The 16228-nt window shown below is 35.3% G+C and overlaps 3 protein-coding genes and 1 long non-coding RNA gene across 4 annotated transcripts; 3 read left to right on the top strand and 1 right to left on the bottom strand.

Moving 5' to 3' along the window:
* Positions 1 to 1108: 1108 nt before the first annotated feature.
* On the top strand, positions 1109 to 5495 carry LOC120341546 (uncharacterized). The gene is made up of 6 exons (XM_078120216.1): positions 1109 to 1978; positions 2129 to 2254; positions 2765 to 3043; positions 3260 to 3390; positions 3670 to 3817; positions 4314 to 5495. The coding sequence occupies exons 2-6, from the start codon at positions 2229 to 2231 to the stop codon at positions 4612 to 4614; spliced, it is 885 nt and encodes a 294-aa protein (XP_077976342.1). The 5' UTR covers positions 1109 to 1978; positions 2129 to 2228; the 3' UTR covers positions 4615 to 5495.
* A 57-nt stretch (positions 5496 to 5552) lies between these two features.
* On the bottom strand, positions 5553 to 8773 carry LOC120341545 (transcription termination factor 3, mitochondrial-like). The gene is made up of 5 exons (XM_039410077.2): positions 8143 to 8773; positions 7628 to 7819; positions 6660 to 6790; positions 6162 to 6265; positions 5553 to 5723 (listed from the first exon to the last, which is right to left on the bottom strand). Exons 1-5 carry the CDS (start codon positions 8715 to 8717, stop codon positions 5553 to 5555), a joined length of 1173 nt encoding a protein of 390 aa, XP_039266011.2. The 5' UTR covers positions 8718 to 8773.
* Positions 8774 to 11848: 3075 nt separating this feature from the next.
* Positions 11849 to 12950, top strand: LOC120342883 (uncharacterized). The gene is made up of 2 exons (XR_005569547.2): positions 11849 to 12327; positions 12552 to 12950. It is a non-coding gene; the product is annotated as an uncharacterized LOC120342883 (long non-coding RNA).
* An 880-nt stretch (positions 12951 to 13830) lies between these two features.
* LOC120341195 (uncharacterized) lies at positions 13831 to 16090 on the top strand. Its single transcript, XM_039409668.2, has 2 exons — positions 13831 to 14904; positions 15194 to 16090. The coding sequence occupies exons 1-2, from the start codon at positions 13840 to 13842 to the stop codon at positions 15869 to 15871; spliced, it is 1743 nt and encodes a 580-aa protein (XP_039265602.2). The 5' UTR covers positions 13831 to 13839; the 3' UTR covers positions 15872 to 16090.
* The last annotated feature ends 138 nt before the right edge of the window (positions 16091 to 16228 follow it).

Genomic DNA, 16228 nt, shown 5'->3' on the forward strand with positions numbered 1-16228 from the left:
AATAAGGTATTGCAATAGGCAGAAAACAAGAGAGCTATGCTCAAATATATGGACACGTAGCGCCACCTAATGGCAATAATTTTGATGACGTCATAGCAACAACAAAAAAGTAATAGCCTTCTGAAGAAAATATTTATCTTTAACCACTGAAAATTTCAAAGCAATTGGTCCAGTAATCAAAGAGAAAAGCGACTTTTTAAAAACGTGTCAAAGAACAAGAACAGCAACATGATATTGAAACAATCGCTATGTCCACTAAGTGTCCAAAAAGGCAGAAGTTTGCAATATTTATAGACAAACAGTACATATGAAGCTTTACCTAATGATATTCCAGCTCGACGAGCTTGGTAGGCGTCCGAAAATGTCATGTTTTGCGCCCTGTTTTATACAATACCCATAGAAAGTGGACTATTTTCCTGACACCGTGTTATGGTAACATGAATAGGTCAGTAATGGAAAATCATAACCATAAGTAAACTGAACTAAACTCTCTAGATAGACCTCGTTCACTTTTTAATAGAAAATGATATATATGCCGAAACACATAAAATTTCTAACAATGGAAATGGATGTGAATAAAAAAAATTACAACACGGTGAATTTAACTCTTTTATCAAGCGTCGCCAGACTTGCACAGATATTGGATAAATGGGTTGCAACAGGGTTAAACGTAACACTCTGCTTTGTTATGGTCAACTTAGCATATATGAGAAAGTACATGTACAATAAGATATTACATATATCCTACATATATTGGAAGCTAAAAACAAAAACTTTCCGTATTTTCGTTTCATAACTGCACCCGATAGCAGTTTAAATTTTGAAACAGTCAGAATGCTTGTTCAAAAAGTTGATAGTTCATCCGCAATTTCGCTTCTGGTGGACCAAGCAAGAGCAGCTGATTCGGAATGGAGATTGTATCAGAAGAAACTGGAGCAAACACTTTTTCGTTTGCGGTAAGTCCACATAGTAGCTATTACCCAGTTATCAACATAAAAAATGAAATAAATAAATTTATATCCTTTGCACGAGGCCACAGCATCTAATGTGTATGTACAGAACAAAACTTATAATATATATATATAATATACAACAAATTGAAACAAGACAGGGCGCGAGTGCAGATATCATCCTTGCACGGAATGTATTTTCTGTTGCGCTTTTCCCAGTTGCAAAAATAGCATCTGACTCTTCTGGAACTTGAAGTGAAATTAGATTCTGGCCGGTTCTATCATAATCATGATGCTTACATACAAATTTAAAGTGAAGACGTAAAAAAGTCGGATGGTTATTAATGAAATTCTGTGGGTATTGTAAAATGAAAACTAATCCTCTGAAAAAATTCATGTTGAATAAAATTCCATTATGATTCAAGGGCACAGTAACTCTTCACAGTAAATTCTTCTTTCCTTAGCCGCGAAATAAAACAAATAGTTCAGATAAGGATTGTCTGTGATTTTAGTGAGCATATTAAGATGTATCGCCGCACCGGGACCTTTACATAAAAGTCTTTGACTGTATTCGCCTACTGCAATTAATTCGGCCGATGTAGCCTATGCCCTATGTGACAATGATTATATTGACTTGTAGGTGATAAAATAAGCTAAGATCAATATCGTCTTATCAAAAACGGAAATACAAATATTCGTAACATTCTCTGACCATGTTATTGTAAAAATAATGTGGCTCAAAACGAAATCACGTAATCGAATTTTAAGCTGGACATTTAAAACGACGATCTTAATTAAATGTGAAAAAGTGAACACAAAATGATCAACACGAGCCGAAGACCAAAGCGAAATAATTGAATAATAGGCATTCGATCTTGTATTACCGAGGAACAAGCTGTTTAGTTTGTATATTCTATCAACATACCTTGATACGCGATACCACCATTCCGTGTTATGACATTGTTTAATATCAGTGAGACGCTTTAGCGAAGTGTTGACATATCCTTGTTAAGATTAGCTGAACCAGTGTAAGTACATGAGTATTTTTAGATTAACGAAGAAAAAACAAAAACGAGATTTAGTTTAAGTAATTAGTAGTTTCCTAGTAATTACTTTAATCAATGTTGGCATATTTTAGATTGAGCATCGCACAATATAACCATTAGATTATTTTGCAGTATGCTCACGAAACGGAGAAGTGAATGTCCTTCTTTGCATTGATCCATAATATGAATATTTATAGTTACATTTAGTTGAAATATTTACTTCATTAAGATCATGTCGCTTATGCAGGTTTCCATACGGTGAGTTGATAAATAATATTTGCAAGTTATATAGCTTGCCCTCTCGTTATATTCGTGTTTTGGACGTAAATTTACGCCAATTTTAAGACGGATTTTTCATTTAGAGGTTGACACAGCTACTCAGGTGCATGCATCTGAAACAAATAACTGACCGACTAATACAACATCCGGAATGAACTGGTAATCGGACGAGAGGACGTGATACGGCATATGATTGAGCCGTCTCATCAGATTTCCCATCCCCAGAAATAAAATAATTTCCTATTCTTACTTCATGAGTTTAAAACTAATTGCGGAATAAATGATAAATAACGAAACAGTTTTGCGTTAAAACCATAGATTAGTTAAAAATAAACGGGAAAACAATAAAAAATTGGAGAGATTAAATATATATACGAAAGATTTGAGCTGCCGTTGAAATCCAATACAAAAAAATTAAATTAGAGCAACACGTAATCAACAAAGTAGGCATTTCTATTTGAAATTCCAATGAAAACCTTATTATTTTAGGTGGAATCAAAATCAATCTCTAGCGCAACAATTGCCAAGATTCATTCAGACTGAGGGCTCACCATTTAAACCTTTACAAAGCAGGAGAGCTGCAAGGAGTTATCCTGGAATAACATCAGGATTCGTTTCAGCAAGAGATTCTGATCCACGAGCTCCATCGACAGCATATAGACTACCAAGACTTCCTCTTGAACGACATCTGAGAAGTCGGTTGCAAAGAGATTATGTATACAAGGAACCTCTGAGTGAATCGCATTTTCTTATACACAAAGATCCAAGGTACATAATACAGATTGTATTTATGATATAGATTCTACTAGAATCAGTTTTAGTATATATATCGCGAAGAAGTATAAAAAATAAAACTATATTTCCATTGGCTTGGCAAAAAAGTCTTTGTCCAGAACAGATTCAAATGAATTGAATGTCAGCAATGACTCCATATTAAAACTAGGCATGAAATAACATTATATTTAAAATAAAACTATTTTACAGAACTGGGACTCCGGCTGGACCAGGTATATCACCTGATCTGCGGATAAAACCAAGAAGCACAAAATGCCGTCGCCCACCGCAAACTGCTGCTGCGCTTACAACAACTATAGAAAACCATTCATTTCCTACAGGTATGCATCGTCAGATTATCGGAGCTGAGAATTTCAGGGAAACACTTTAACCGTTAACCGGGTAAAATTACCCGGTAAACCATCACGTGACGTTTGCTCGTTGCGTCCCGATGATTACCCGGTTAACCATTCCCAGCCCTACTAATTAGGTCCGCCTGATGGCTTAAACGTAAAATTCAGGCGATAAATTATATAGCTATAAACGAAAATAGTTTTTATGACTTGGATGTTCTTTTATATCGGCTAGTACCAGAAAATATTAATCTCATTGATTCACAGGTCTGAAGGCACACAGATTAATTCCTCATTGGAAACATGCGATTTCAAACGCTCCGAATTTGCCTATAATACATCTTCAACGAAATAAACCTAGAGATCCTGGAACTCCTCCTCAATCAGAAATAGACTACAGCCATCACCTGCCAACGTAAAGTATTTAGTTTTATCAATTATTACTGCGTTCTCCAGGGTTTAAAATTATTTTAAGTACAACTTAAATTTAAAAACCTAGGTCGAGTAACAGATTTCGCTCGTATTTTTTGGTCTGTGTTAGGTCATTTTTTTTTTATCAGGAGTGACTTTATTGATAACCACTGTATAAATCACTTCTTTTTATTGCCCCATAATCACAAGGGCGAATAAAAATTCTATAAAAAAATTCGTTCACATTTAGTTTCCTCAAACCTACTTTCAGTCGCCTAATATACTTTTTGAAAGTTCGAAACCGCTTAATAGATTGTGTTGTTTATGGCTTTGTCGACATTTGTATTAAAACTAACTGTAAATCTGAAAATAATTGCCTAACGCCTTGCCGTTTTTCCTACCGTAGCACTTTGTTGCCTTCGCATTTATATATTGTCCTATGCGCAGTCAGATATTTTGCCTCGTCTGTTTGGAACTTAACCTATTTTAAATATTTTCAGACTGCATATACATACACAAACACCTACACCAAGTCCGCCACCTACAACAGCACGACAACCACAAGAGAATTTTCCTCTTCCACCATCAGTGCATACTTCAGATGAAGAACGAAAATTAACTTGGCAACTTTCGCCATACGACAACAAAAACTTTGACAAACAAGGACTTGGTCCAAATCAGGGGCCATTCTCGCGGGAACTGCCAAGAAAGTGCATGCCACCAGCTAACTGGTTGCGTATGAAATTGCGAACTAGAATTCAAATGAGAAAACGGCAACAACTAAGCGCGACGGTGAAATAAAAATGAGCCAGCCGTGTTTACATCCTCAGCACCCGGCGGCAAGAGTGACAAATAATCTTTGCCCAGAGAGCCCTCCACAAAAAAAATGTTTCATTTATGCTTGTTTACGGATACCAATCGGTTGGCACAAAAAGCTTGAAATATTTGCCAGCCCGAATTTTCTCTGGGAATCAGCGCTGAGCCCCATTTGCATGAATGAAACTCATTACGTGAATACCCCAACATCCTGCCACCAAATTAACTATCCTGACCCAGAACATAGTCGTGATTGAATCCAACTTCATATGCTAACTCTAACCACTTGCCCTGAAAGTATGTCTACCAAAACTCAGAAGTGTGTTGAAACGGGAAAAGACATTTTCGTGACACCGTTTCCAAATCACAAGAGTGCTCCAGAAGTATGTATACCAAGATGGCGCACAACCTGAACCCTAACCTGGTACACATACTATTTTCAGGTTGTGCACCATCTTGGTGCACATACTTCCGGAGGTCCGTCAAAAGGACTAGGTCTTTCGTAATCACTGAACACCAACATTTTTGGAGCAGACCAGAACCCTAAACAAGCGATTTCGAGGATATCCTAAGATTCAGAGTGTGCAATTCTTTAAGAAATTTCTAGTTAACGGTACATTTGATTTTAATATAAATTGAATATTACGAACCTTATCATGAAGAATATTTTTTATCCATGGCCAGATAAGACTACCTCGAGAAAAATATGAATTTACCTTGACTTACTATATTGTTACAGAATTGTAGAGGTGGACATTTTTTAACCCATTCCCAGCATACTACAACTGCCAATGGTAAATAGAATGAGCAGAACTATTAACTGCTATCAATTATATAACAAAGTAAATTTTCTTTATTGGCGAAAGCGACACGAAAGTGCTATGACTTATTACAAAATACTGCAACACATATGGAAGCAGTAACTACAGAGTTTTAATAAATTTCCTGAAAGTTCTGACATCTTGTCCATGTTTCTCACAAAAAATTTCATCTGTACCACGAAACACATCATCTAATGATATATAACCTGGTTTATCTCTTTTATATTGTGCTTTCTTCAAATGTTTCAAAAAATAATGGCGCTCCATTACAATCTGTGAAATAAAAAAATAAATGGGAGAAATACAGAAAAATTACGGTGGATTTTATATAGGAGATTACTCTATCAAGTTATCCAGTAAACTAGATTGTGTCCGGGGTTGCCCTTTACAATGGATCACCATTGGATATGGGAAAAAAACATTATCTCAATCCCTCAGCATTATCTGATTTCATACAAGAGAGTATACATCAGCTTCTTTTTGTATTTCACATTCAATAATGGTGCTCAGAATGCACTTGAAATCATAAATTATCAGTTTTGGCTAACACTACAGTCCCACCACCTGAAAAGCTAATGTTCAGTACAAAAACACAATGCCTCAACAATATGAAGCCATGATAATTTCCTTTGGGACTTTGGGCCATATCGAACAATATTAATATATATTGTTGATTCATGTACGAAAGTGTTATGTTTATGCAATATTTACCCCTATTCTTGAACCGAATGCCATTGGAAAATCAACAAGTTCTTCATTTGAATATCCCATCTCACGATTATAGAATTTGTATAAAAGATCAAGTTGCTTAGCATCTGTAAATATCAATATAAAATTCAGAGAAAAAGCTGACCGATGATCTCTGTGAAATGGTGCTTTCTAAGCACTCTAGGTAAAAACTTTGAGAAATGATGCAGAAATTGATATATTATTAGACCAAAATCTATACTGGAACTGGAATGGCAAACTCAAACTATTAATTAAAGATGAAACAATGCAACTGACAACATGAAACTCCTCGCAATAAAAATTTACAGAATGAAATGAGAAATAATAAGTTGAAAGTGACCACCTATGCCGGAAATGCTGCAAATGCCTACAATAGAATCATCCTTGCAACATAGATCCTAGGGCAGCCTTGGCTGAAGTTTCAAAAAATAAAATCTAATTCTAAACCGGGGTTTCCATTATATACCCAATGTGACTAACCTTTGATAAGTATGTGGGGAAATCCCAAAATTAACTTTCTTATTTGTAATAATGTGAATTCACAAGAAAGTTCCAAAGTTCTGACTTGTTCATATACTCCATATAGATTGCTTAAAATAAGTATTGGACACCTGTAAATATAAGTGAAAATTTTTAGCAATTTAGGATAGAAGAGAACCTATTTATTCTTGAATTAATTGTAATTTTTCAAAGTACCGGTAATGCTTATTTGAAATTGAAATATATATACAAATTGTCATGAATCATAAATTACAGTCTTAACTTTCGATTTATGACAATTCCAGAGTCTATGAGAATGACCATGTCTCTTTCAGAGCATGTTTTAATCTTTTGCCTTATTCTCAACATTTATTACAAAATAAATTATCTTCACCTTTAGGCGTGGGTTTACAGGTTCGAATCCAGTGGGGGATAATTATGTGGGCGAGAATTGCTTTCCACCTCGTCGCCGTAACGTGGTTCACGTAACCGTTTGTCGGTTATGGCTTCCTTCACCATAAAGTCCATGCATCTGAAACAATTAACTGACCAACCAATCCCATACCAGACATGAACTGGTAACCAGACAAGAGGCTATGGTTCGCCATATAATTAAGCCATATTATCGGCTTTCATCTCCCCCGAGATAAATATGTGAATCCTATCCTAAGCATATCCCACTATATTTATATTATCCCACATATCCCAAGTATTTCAATGAAAATAAAAAATATACCTTATACTCATTTTCTCAAAACAGCTTTTTCAACTTTGCCCTATGATTACTAAATTCCTCCTAAAATGTCCAAATAAATTACATCCCTCCTTTCATTTTGAATGAGCTTTTGGCAAAAAAAAATACCCATCCAAGAATTGAAATTCACCTTAGTAGTTTTAGTGTCTTCTTCCTACCTTCATAAAGCAGACCAAGCATGTTGTGAAAATTATGTCATAAATTGAGAACAGACCTGATTATTATAATTTTCAGTTCTTTATTTGTGAATTGAATTTTTCGTTCTGATCTGTTTGTAGCAAGCTTTTGGTAAAATCCCAAAATCCCGTCCAACTCAAGCACAGGATTAGATAGCACAGCTGGACATCTAACTATCAAGGACAACATTTCTTCTTTTGTAAACTTTTTTTCAGAGAGATAGTCAACTCTGTGGATAGAAAAAGATGTATAAGTATACGTAGGGCTGTTTAATCGGAGTTTGTGGTACACTTTCATTGAGTTGAAATTTTGAGTTCCTCAAGTAGAGATTTGGAATTTTTGGCTTTGTTATGTGTTACTTGTTATGGCATGCGTATGGTGTTAAAGTATAATGAAGTAGAACATACTGGTAGACAAATACTCAAAATAGATCTTGTTTGAACTATTCTCCTCTTAGATTACTCTGATATTAAATTTGGCCCATGCTCGAGCAAGTTTTCCTAAACATATCAAATAAAAAATAGAAGGATATACCTCTTCTCATCAACTTACACTTCTTTCATATTCTGTATGTCCAATTTAGGATCCAAGATAAGAGGATTCTTTGTAATAATTCGGCTTACTTCTTCATGTAATATTCCGAGATCTATTAAAAATTCAACTTTTGGCTTCATGTCATTAATTAAGTCTAGAGTTGCCAAGAAATCTAGTGCTTTGGGGTGTGTTCTTTCAATTGAATGAAGCTCAACACCCATTGTTATCAGTGCTTTCAAACTTTTTGAATAATTGGCAAAATCCGCAAATGATTGTGAATGATCTGGTGTTGCAGGAAAATTGATATCAATTGTTTCAAGACAATGCTTATTAAAGTCTTTCCAGTCCATTTTTTTGATTTCAACCTCAGTTCCATCCTCCCGTTTTAAAGTGTGAATCGTTGAAAATTTAAAATTGGAATTGTTAATTCTTCGATGTTTATTCTGAAGAATATTATTCCCCATATTGGAAGAAATAATATTACATATTGTTCTTGAGTAACCACTAAATGAATCAGTGTAATTTGAAACACACATAATCCTTTTACAAGCCATAGAACACCGAAAACATTGTATGGGAATTGAAGAATACATAACAGTTTTCTGGTTTTGAGTTTTTAAGCTAAAACTGAAAAAAATAAATCACATTATTTATATTCTGTGCTAAAGTTCGTTCACTAATATTCAACCAATACTGCAATAGGATAGGATTTACATATTTATTCCGAGGGAGAGGAAAGCCGATAAGACAGCTTAATCATATGGCGAACCACGGGCTCTCGTCCGGTTACTGGTCCAGGTCGGGTATGCAGGTATGGGTTTAGTTAGTCAGTTATTTGTTTTTTTTCGTACGCATGGACTTGATGGTGGAGGAAGCCGTGAACGACCAGCGGTTACGTTAACCACCGTAAGGCGGCGAGGAGTCCAGCTACCGTATGAATCCATTCCTATCTGTACAGGAACTCAATTATCACAAATCAAACATTAACAGACAATCAGCGAATGAAACAAATCCAATCTCGTGAGCTAAATACAGAAATATCAGAGTATAATACCTGTGCACCCAAGTTCAGAAGTTTGAACAGGCTTGCAATATTGCAAGCAAACTCTGCAAAGTCTACGGTATCATCTAACAATACAATATACTGATATTTATATATTCCAGGATCCAGATCGTACTCTAGCACTCCACAGCTCTAATTCCCAAATTTTGAACGCAATAGTTGCGCTAACACAAATGGCTAGCATGATACCAAACCTCCACCAACCAAACGATACAAGGGGTTTGCAATATAGGCTACTTTAGAAAGTGGAACGCACAGAACACATTTGAAATGTTTCCTTGGCCCTTGACCCCGATACCGAGAGAGAGAGAGAGAGATTTATTGTTTTGTCAACCGTAAACGAACAATGGTACACAAAATAATATATACAATATACACAAAGTTAATTCGGTATAGACTGGGGGGAGCGATACGACCATAAGGTCATCGGAGTCAGCTCCCCCCAAGTTCACTAGGCTATTAGGATTCACAGTTAAATGTATATAAATAAGAAATAAAATAAAAAAGATACTCATTGGAGAGTTGACCAGAACTCTTACAGAATATTTTTGGGATTAGGCTATAAGATGGTTTGATCAATGGCATTTTCAGCTTTTAGGGGTGGGGTTTGACTCCTAGTAGGTCCATTTCATAACATTTTTTTGTTTTGCATGCAATGTAGGAGACTATCTAATAAATACAATACTTATGTATTAAGCTGGTTGAATATTGTTCGTCACATCAAAAATTTCTACTGAAAGATAGAAGCCAGAACATACCAGTGGATACGGTAACTGCCTGAGGCTTGAAATAAGCGATAATTGGAGTGATATAACAGTACCGGTATTCTTCCTATACTTAATCACCGAGATGCTAATTTTGAGAATGTTTCTTGGGTTCGTGTGTAAAAAAGATTTACATTTTTAAAATCATTACTTTCTGGTTTGCTCCCAAATATTCTGAATATTCGAGAAACTGCCATTATGCAGTAAAAGACAATGACAAGGATACTACCAGTATCATACCGGTACCGAAACCAAATATCCCTCAAAACGAAAGCACCGATGAGTTTTATGACATGAGGCTAAATTTTAGAAATATGGTTGAAAAAGAGCAAAAGATATCCAAAACTACGAAAACGAGCCCATATTTACAACCATGAACCATGCTTGGCACAAGTCAGCTCTAATTTGTTCCATCACTGTCGACTTGTCGCTTTTCAACATTGAAGTCCTATTCGGGGAAACATCCTATCCGAACCGGATTTTCAGAAAAAGATTTTATTTTCGAATCCTTATAAATCAAATTCAATTTGCAAAAAAAACTTGGGTTAAAAAAAAATTTAGTACGGAAATTTAAAAATATCCTTTCTTAGTGAATTACGGACTTTCAAACGAACCATCGGAGCGTGACGGCTGCTGCCAGACACTGTTTTTATCTCACTCTTGGGGGACGCGGCGGTTTCGCTTTTCATTAGCGAGTTTGAGCTGTTGCTTCAGGGCCAATGTTGCACCTGGAGTGTACTGGATCAGGTGGAACTCGTAATATCTTTTTCCAAGGTATAAAATACGGTACCGTACTATATATACTATGCTGACTATATTAGATAGGATGTCCGGCTACCAGTACTGCAGTACCTGGTAGCACTGAAGTCCGGTACCTGCCATACAGTTCTTCAAGTTGTGTCAATGCCACTGCTTACTACCGCGTTTCCCCAAAAATGAAACCTTGTCCGAATTATGAAAATTATTGTAATATAAGCCCTTTAAAATGATAGTCCATACCTAAATTTGAAGAAATTGTAACTTGATGGCAAATTTGTGGAGCGAAATCACAGGCTGAAAGACGTCTGTTTGCTGTTGCTGACTTGACTACATAAGGTGAATATAAGTTGTAATCGGAAACCTCACAAAAATACAGTATGACAAACCTTTCAAATATAGCATTGGGCCAAAAAACTCCAATCATGAAATAACAAAACATGTTGATTCCAAACAATCATATATTATAGTATATATTTCGATACAAGGTGAAATGACACAAAGTTTCAAACACCGATATGACATTACTGTTTAACATATATAATATGTGTTGCCTTTTTGGTTTTATATATTAGAATCTGAACCTATATATTATTTTCATTAAAAACATGAACTATGACAATAGACAATACGTTTATTTCGTCGTGCCATAAATCACAACACAAGTTCACAACAGATAAAAAATTATGCATTACAGTAACAGATTTCATTGCAATTGACAGGAAATCGCGAAGGGCCAGAAATGGTCATCATAAGTCAGCGACACCTAGATTTATGACGAGTCAAAAGTAAAAATTGCAATTAAAGAAAGCAATGGATACAAAGAGAAACTTAGCCTTCAAAAAATTACCAACAAAACAGGGAGTGATATAAATATTCATATACGGTAGCATTTGAGAGAGAGAGAAAAAACATAAGGCGGGAAAATTCAGTGATTAATTTTTTTTTATCTTCGTTCATTTCGTCATGCAGGAAATAATACACAAATTCAAGGCACAGCTTATACAATACAGAAACGGATTTAGTCGCAATTTTAAAAGCAGGTGGCTTTCATCGCAAGAAACAGAAGGGGTCATCATAAGTCTGCGACACCAACATTTGAAATGAGTCAAAAATTGAAATATTAAAAAAAGGTCACGGTAGAGAATATTAGTCATTCGAAAAAATTGTCCAACAAGGGGAGGGAGGGTAAAGATTCCTGTGAAACATCACATATAATTTTAGAATGAGATAAAAAAAAGTCTGCGAAATACAATAAGACAGAGTAGTTTTGAGAAAAAAAAACGGTTTAGCATATCAATTTGCTGAACTTCTGTATAATGGCAACTATTAAATATTGTCACTTGCAACATCAAATCGAGCTATATTTTTTTATTTGCAGAAGAATAAATAAATAAAAATTACATAACTTTTAGGTATGAATGCGAAAGCAGAATTCATACTCCATGTACATCCAACATATGAGATTTGAAAGTGAGAAGAGAAAATGATGCAGTTTAAATCTGACTGTGAAATAGGAAAAACAGTCTCGGTGAACTTATTGCCACCAACTAACAAATGTCAGCCGGGCCATCAAAAATCCTGAGAACAGAAACATATTCAAGTCTTATAAGTCTAAAGGTGATTGCATGAGTAATAGAAAATTTAGAATGAAGTGATTGAGGTATGTCATATTTGATAAAGCAAAATCAATTCATCGCGACTGTAAAAGCTATCATTTTCATTCCCAAAATCACCATCATTTTATACAATTCATGATTCGTTCGCTGTTCTACATAGGTAATATATTCAAAAATTTGCATTGCACCTTATTCATCATGTATGTTTTTCTCAATATATTTCAGATGCAGATTATACAATCACAAAAAGAGCTGTGGTGAAGTTTGAACAAAGTGTACCCTTGCTAAGCATTCTTGGTTGGGAAAGTTGAATTGTGTTCTCATGTTGTTGCAATATATTTTGAACCTACTTATCTTGGGAATTCTAAATTAAGCAAAATATTATTGTGTTCAAATTTGAATAAAGAAATTTTTTTTTTTTTAATGCTGATGCAACCAAAGCCAGTGTAATAAGACCAGATCCCAATTTATTGTAAATTTGAGACATAACTTTCTTCAAAAAATTAAGTCTACCTTAAATTTCAAATGCCATTCACTTATTAATTTCTTGCATATCACCATTATTGCAATTTATACAAATCAACTTATGTAAAATTTCATTTTTAATAAAAAATATCATAATTATTGTTGAGTGTTCGAGGGGTGCGAGTTTGACATCCTCTGGTCTACCATGCTGAGAAGGCATCCAAATGATATCCAGGCTTCAGCCCCGATCATCTATTAAACAGATTCCACATCCAGTAGGGCATTTATGCAGAGTCCCAACAACTTGGGGGATCATTCCTTTTCCTAATTTTCAATTGTAATCTTCTTATTAAAACATGATTGGTACCTAATCAAGGGTGAAATTTCCTTTCTTGATAGCTGCTTTCTCACTCGATATAGTTACATTCTTTTGCAGTTCATTACAATATACAATACAATTTTATTTCGATTACTCTTACTTTGCAAAGTACGTCCTTTCATAGATAGCTCTTAGGTATGTAATCCTTTTCCTCTGGAAAGTTTAGCTCCCAAATATCAGGTAAATCCTGCTCGGTGTATTCCAGTGCAATGACTGAATGAGAAAATCCAGTCTGCCAGTACCATCACTTTTGAAGTAGATCCGTCTGATTTGTGTGACTGTGTAACAGAGCAGCTCAAATTCATAACAGATATACAAGCTAGTCTGTATTCAATCTATAAATGAGAAAAAGGCTGTTGAAAAAACGCTAACACACAGCGATATATTTAAACAAGTCAAAGCAACGCACAAGTATAAACCTGACGAAACGTGCTACGCAACGAGTGTCCCCCTAAACAGCACAAAAAACGGAGCTGGCAGCATCGGTCAAAGGTCATGAAAGTTGGTAATGCCAGATAAAAAACAAAAGTTTTTAATTACGCATGATTACTCAAGCAGAATAACCATTGTGATGTAACAATTTCCCCAGCCTACCAACCAGTTACCACGAGACTGTTGCTAACGTTACGAACTTGGACTAAAATTCATTCTTGGGTAAATTTTTGTGGAATGGCGTACCATTTTCACACTACAAGAAAAAAAGAATTCGGTTGGATATCTCGTGTTGTCCTGACTTTGACATTGGTATATATGATCACTATTTGTACAACAAATGGTCTCGAAGTCAAAAGACTCAACTTCAGTGACAGTTTATGTGAAACCGACGGAGACCAAAACGAACTTCGTGAAGGCATCAGGATAACCAGGTTGAAACACCGTGTTTATCATACTGGCAGATATCGTAGTCTAAGTTCGAGTGTTTATTATCGTTTGAGGAGTGTTGTTCGTGAAAACCAGAAAGACCTCGTTATTGTCGTAGCGACTGGATTTTTTGCTGTTCTTGGTCTAGCTTTTTGTCAAATCTTCAGAATTATGTTCAAGAAATGTCTTTTTGACACTGCGGACGCAGGAAAGAGTTTTGAAGTGGCTAGTACATTAGTTTTTGACGAAAAATTTGGGTCGAAAAAAACGACCGAAGATACATGTCTTCAAGATATTGATGTTCAAAGATTACTGGATGAGTTCAATTCGTCCGGGTATATTACAGGAAGTCCAGGATTCAAGAAAAGACAATTATCAAAAGATAGTGCAGGGGAAGAAATTGCCAAAAATGTTGCGCCACTAGAAGATACTGAGAGTACATATCCATACGATACAGACACCAGTAATAACAGTGTCGTATCGAATCAAAGTCATTTGTGCACCTTAACGGATGAATATACCAGCACTCCAAAATCATCTCTTCTTGTGAGCGGGAAGAAATCTAACGGAAATGCAAGTTTTTCAAGTTTATCTACGCCACAGCATCATTTCTATGATAAAAGAGAAACTCAAACATCTATGACTACTGGCGCCGTTACATTTGCGTCGTCTGTCAAAACTATAACCAATGTTGGATCCCCAGTAGTTGTCGGGTTTAATGTAGAATCCACAGACTCCGAAAGTCGTGGAAATGTTTTAGCAAAGGAAAATAATTTTTCTGTTTCGGAAGCTCAGCTTTACAACAAGTTGAATGAAATGAAGCAATTCCATGACGAAAACAGAAAAGAAAAAGTCCTGAAAACCAAACAAACGGTACAGTATTGATGATAATTACTTACACGGCTAGCGTAGTAGTTTATTATTGTTTAAATTTATTCCTACTAAAGAAGGTTCAAATCATCGTTACGAACAATAATTTTTGTGAGTCATTTCAATTGATTAAGTACAAAACTACGTTTCAAGTATCATAAATTTTTATGTTTTGTATTGTGTATCCGAGGTGATGTGGTGATATTCAAATCTTAGATCTTTAACGTATAATGTCAACGTACTTTGGTATTGTGATTGTACTTCATTTTTATATAAATACTCGTATTTTTAGGTTCTGAAAGACATTTCAAAAATGACCAATGTTCCATTGAGCAAAATGCACAAAAACAACCAATCACCACAAAATAAAAAAGACTCTCTTGAGGAAATGTACCAACGTCTTCAGTCAAGGCGACTCACTTTAAATAAACTAAATAGCCAGATTGTTGCGATTAAAAGTAGAACAGAGCAATCAAAATTGCGCGAGTCATACTGGCGAGAAAAATTGTACGAAGCAAGTAAGAATGATCACGAACAGGAACAGAGAAAACTTCTAGCAAAGTTGAAGCTCATTCAAGAATATAAACGTTCTATCATTAAATGCACTGACAAAGCAATGGCATTGCGTAGTCAATTTTGTGGCAGGAATAGTCGCCACAGCGGCGAACCTCGCTGTTATGATTGTCGCATTGGGCGGCACCCTGCGGATGTCGCAGTTAGACCAGCTCTAATTATGCCCTTTCACGATGATATTGTTATGAGCGAACCTGGCCCGATTCTCTGTCGATCTGACGGATTTTGGCCTGGTTGCCCGATAGTTAAAAATATAAATGAACGTTATGATGCACTGAAAATGGGTCAATATGTATCCCTTGATGTAAAACTTGAACGTATTTCTAAAATGCAAAAGCAATTACAGTGGGAAATGTTTAATAAAAGGTATTTGAACAATGGCCTTCTGAAAATGTGAATATATATTTCATCTTATCGTATTATATCTTTTATGTCCGCACTTAAAATTTCCCAATTAATTGCTTTTACTTTTATTTTTACGCTTCTTTCTTTCTTTTCATATTTTGGATAAAAAAATATATGGTTTTCATACTATAAACACATTGTATTTTTAATTGAATATAACGGACATTATCTATCTCTGGGGCGAAAGACAAAATAAGCTACAGAAATGAAGAGTTGACCAGTCTGAATGCCTGAAATTCGATTTTCGAGGAAATCTTGAGTAAGCGGAATTTATGTCAACCATTCGAACGGCTACAATTTTTTTCACTTAATTGTCTCTTGTGAGATTCGAACCTGTGGAAGAATTGGT

Source organism: Styela clava, chromosome 14 (genome assembly GCF_964204865.1).
Source record: "Styela clava chromosome 14, kaStyClav1.hap1.2, whole genome shotgun sequence".
NCBI classification, from domain to species: Eukaryota; Metazoa; Chordata; class Ascidiacea; order Stolidobranchia; family Styelidae; genus Styela; species Styela clava.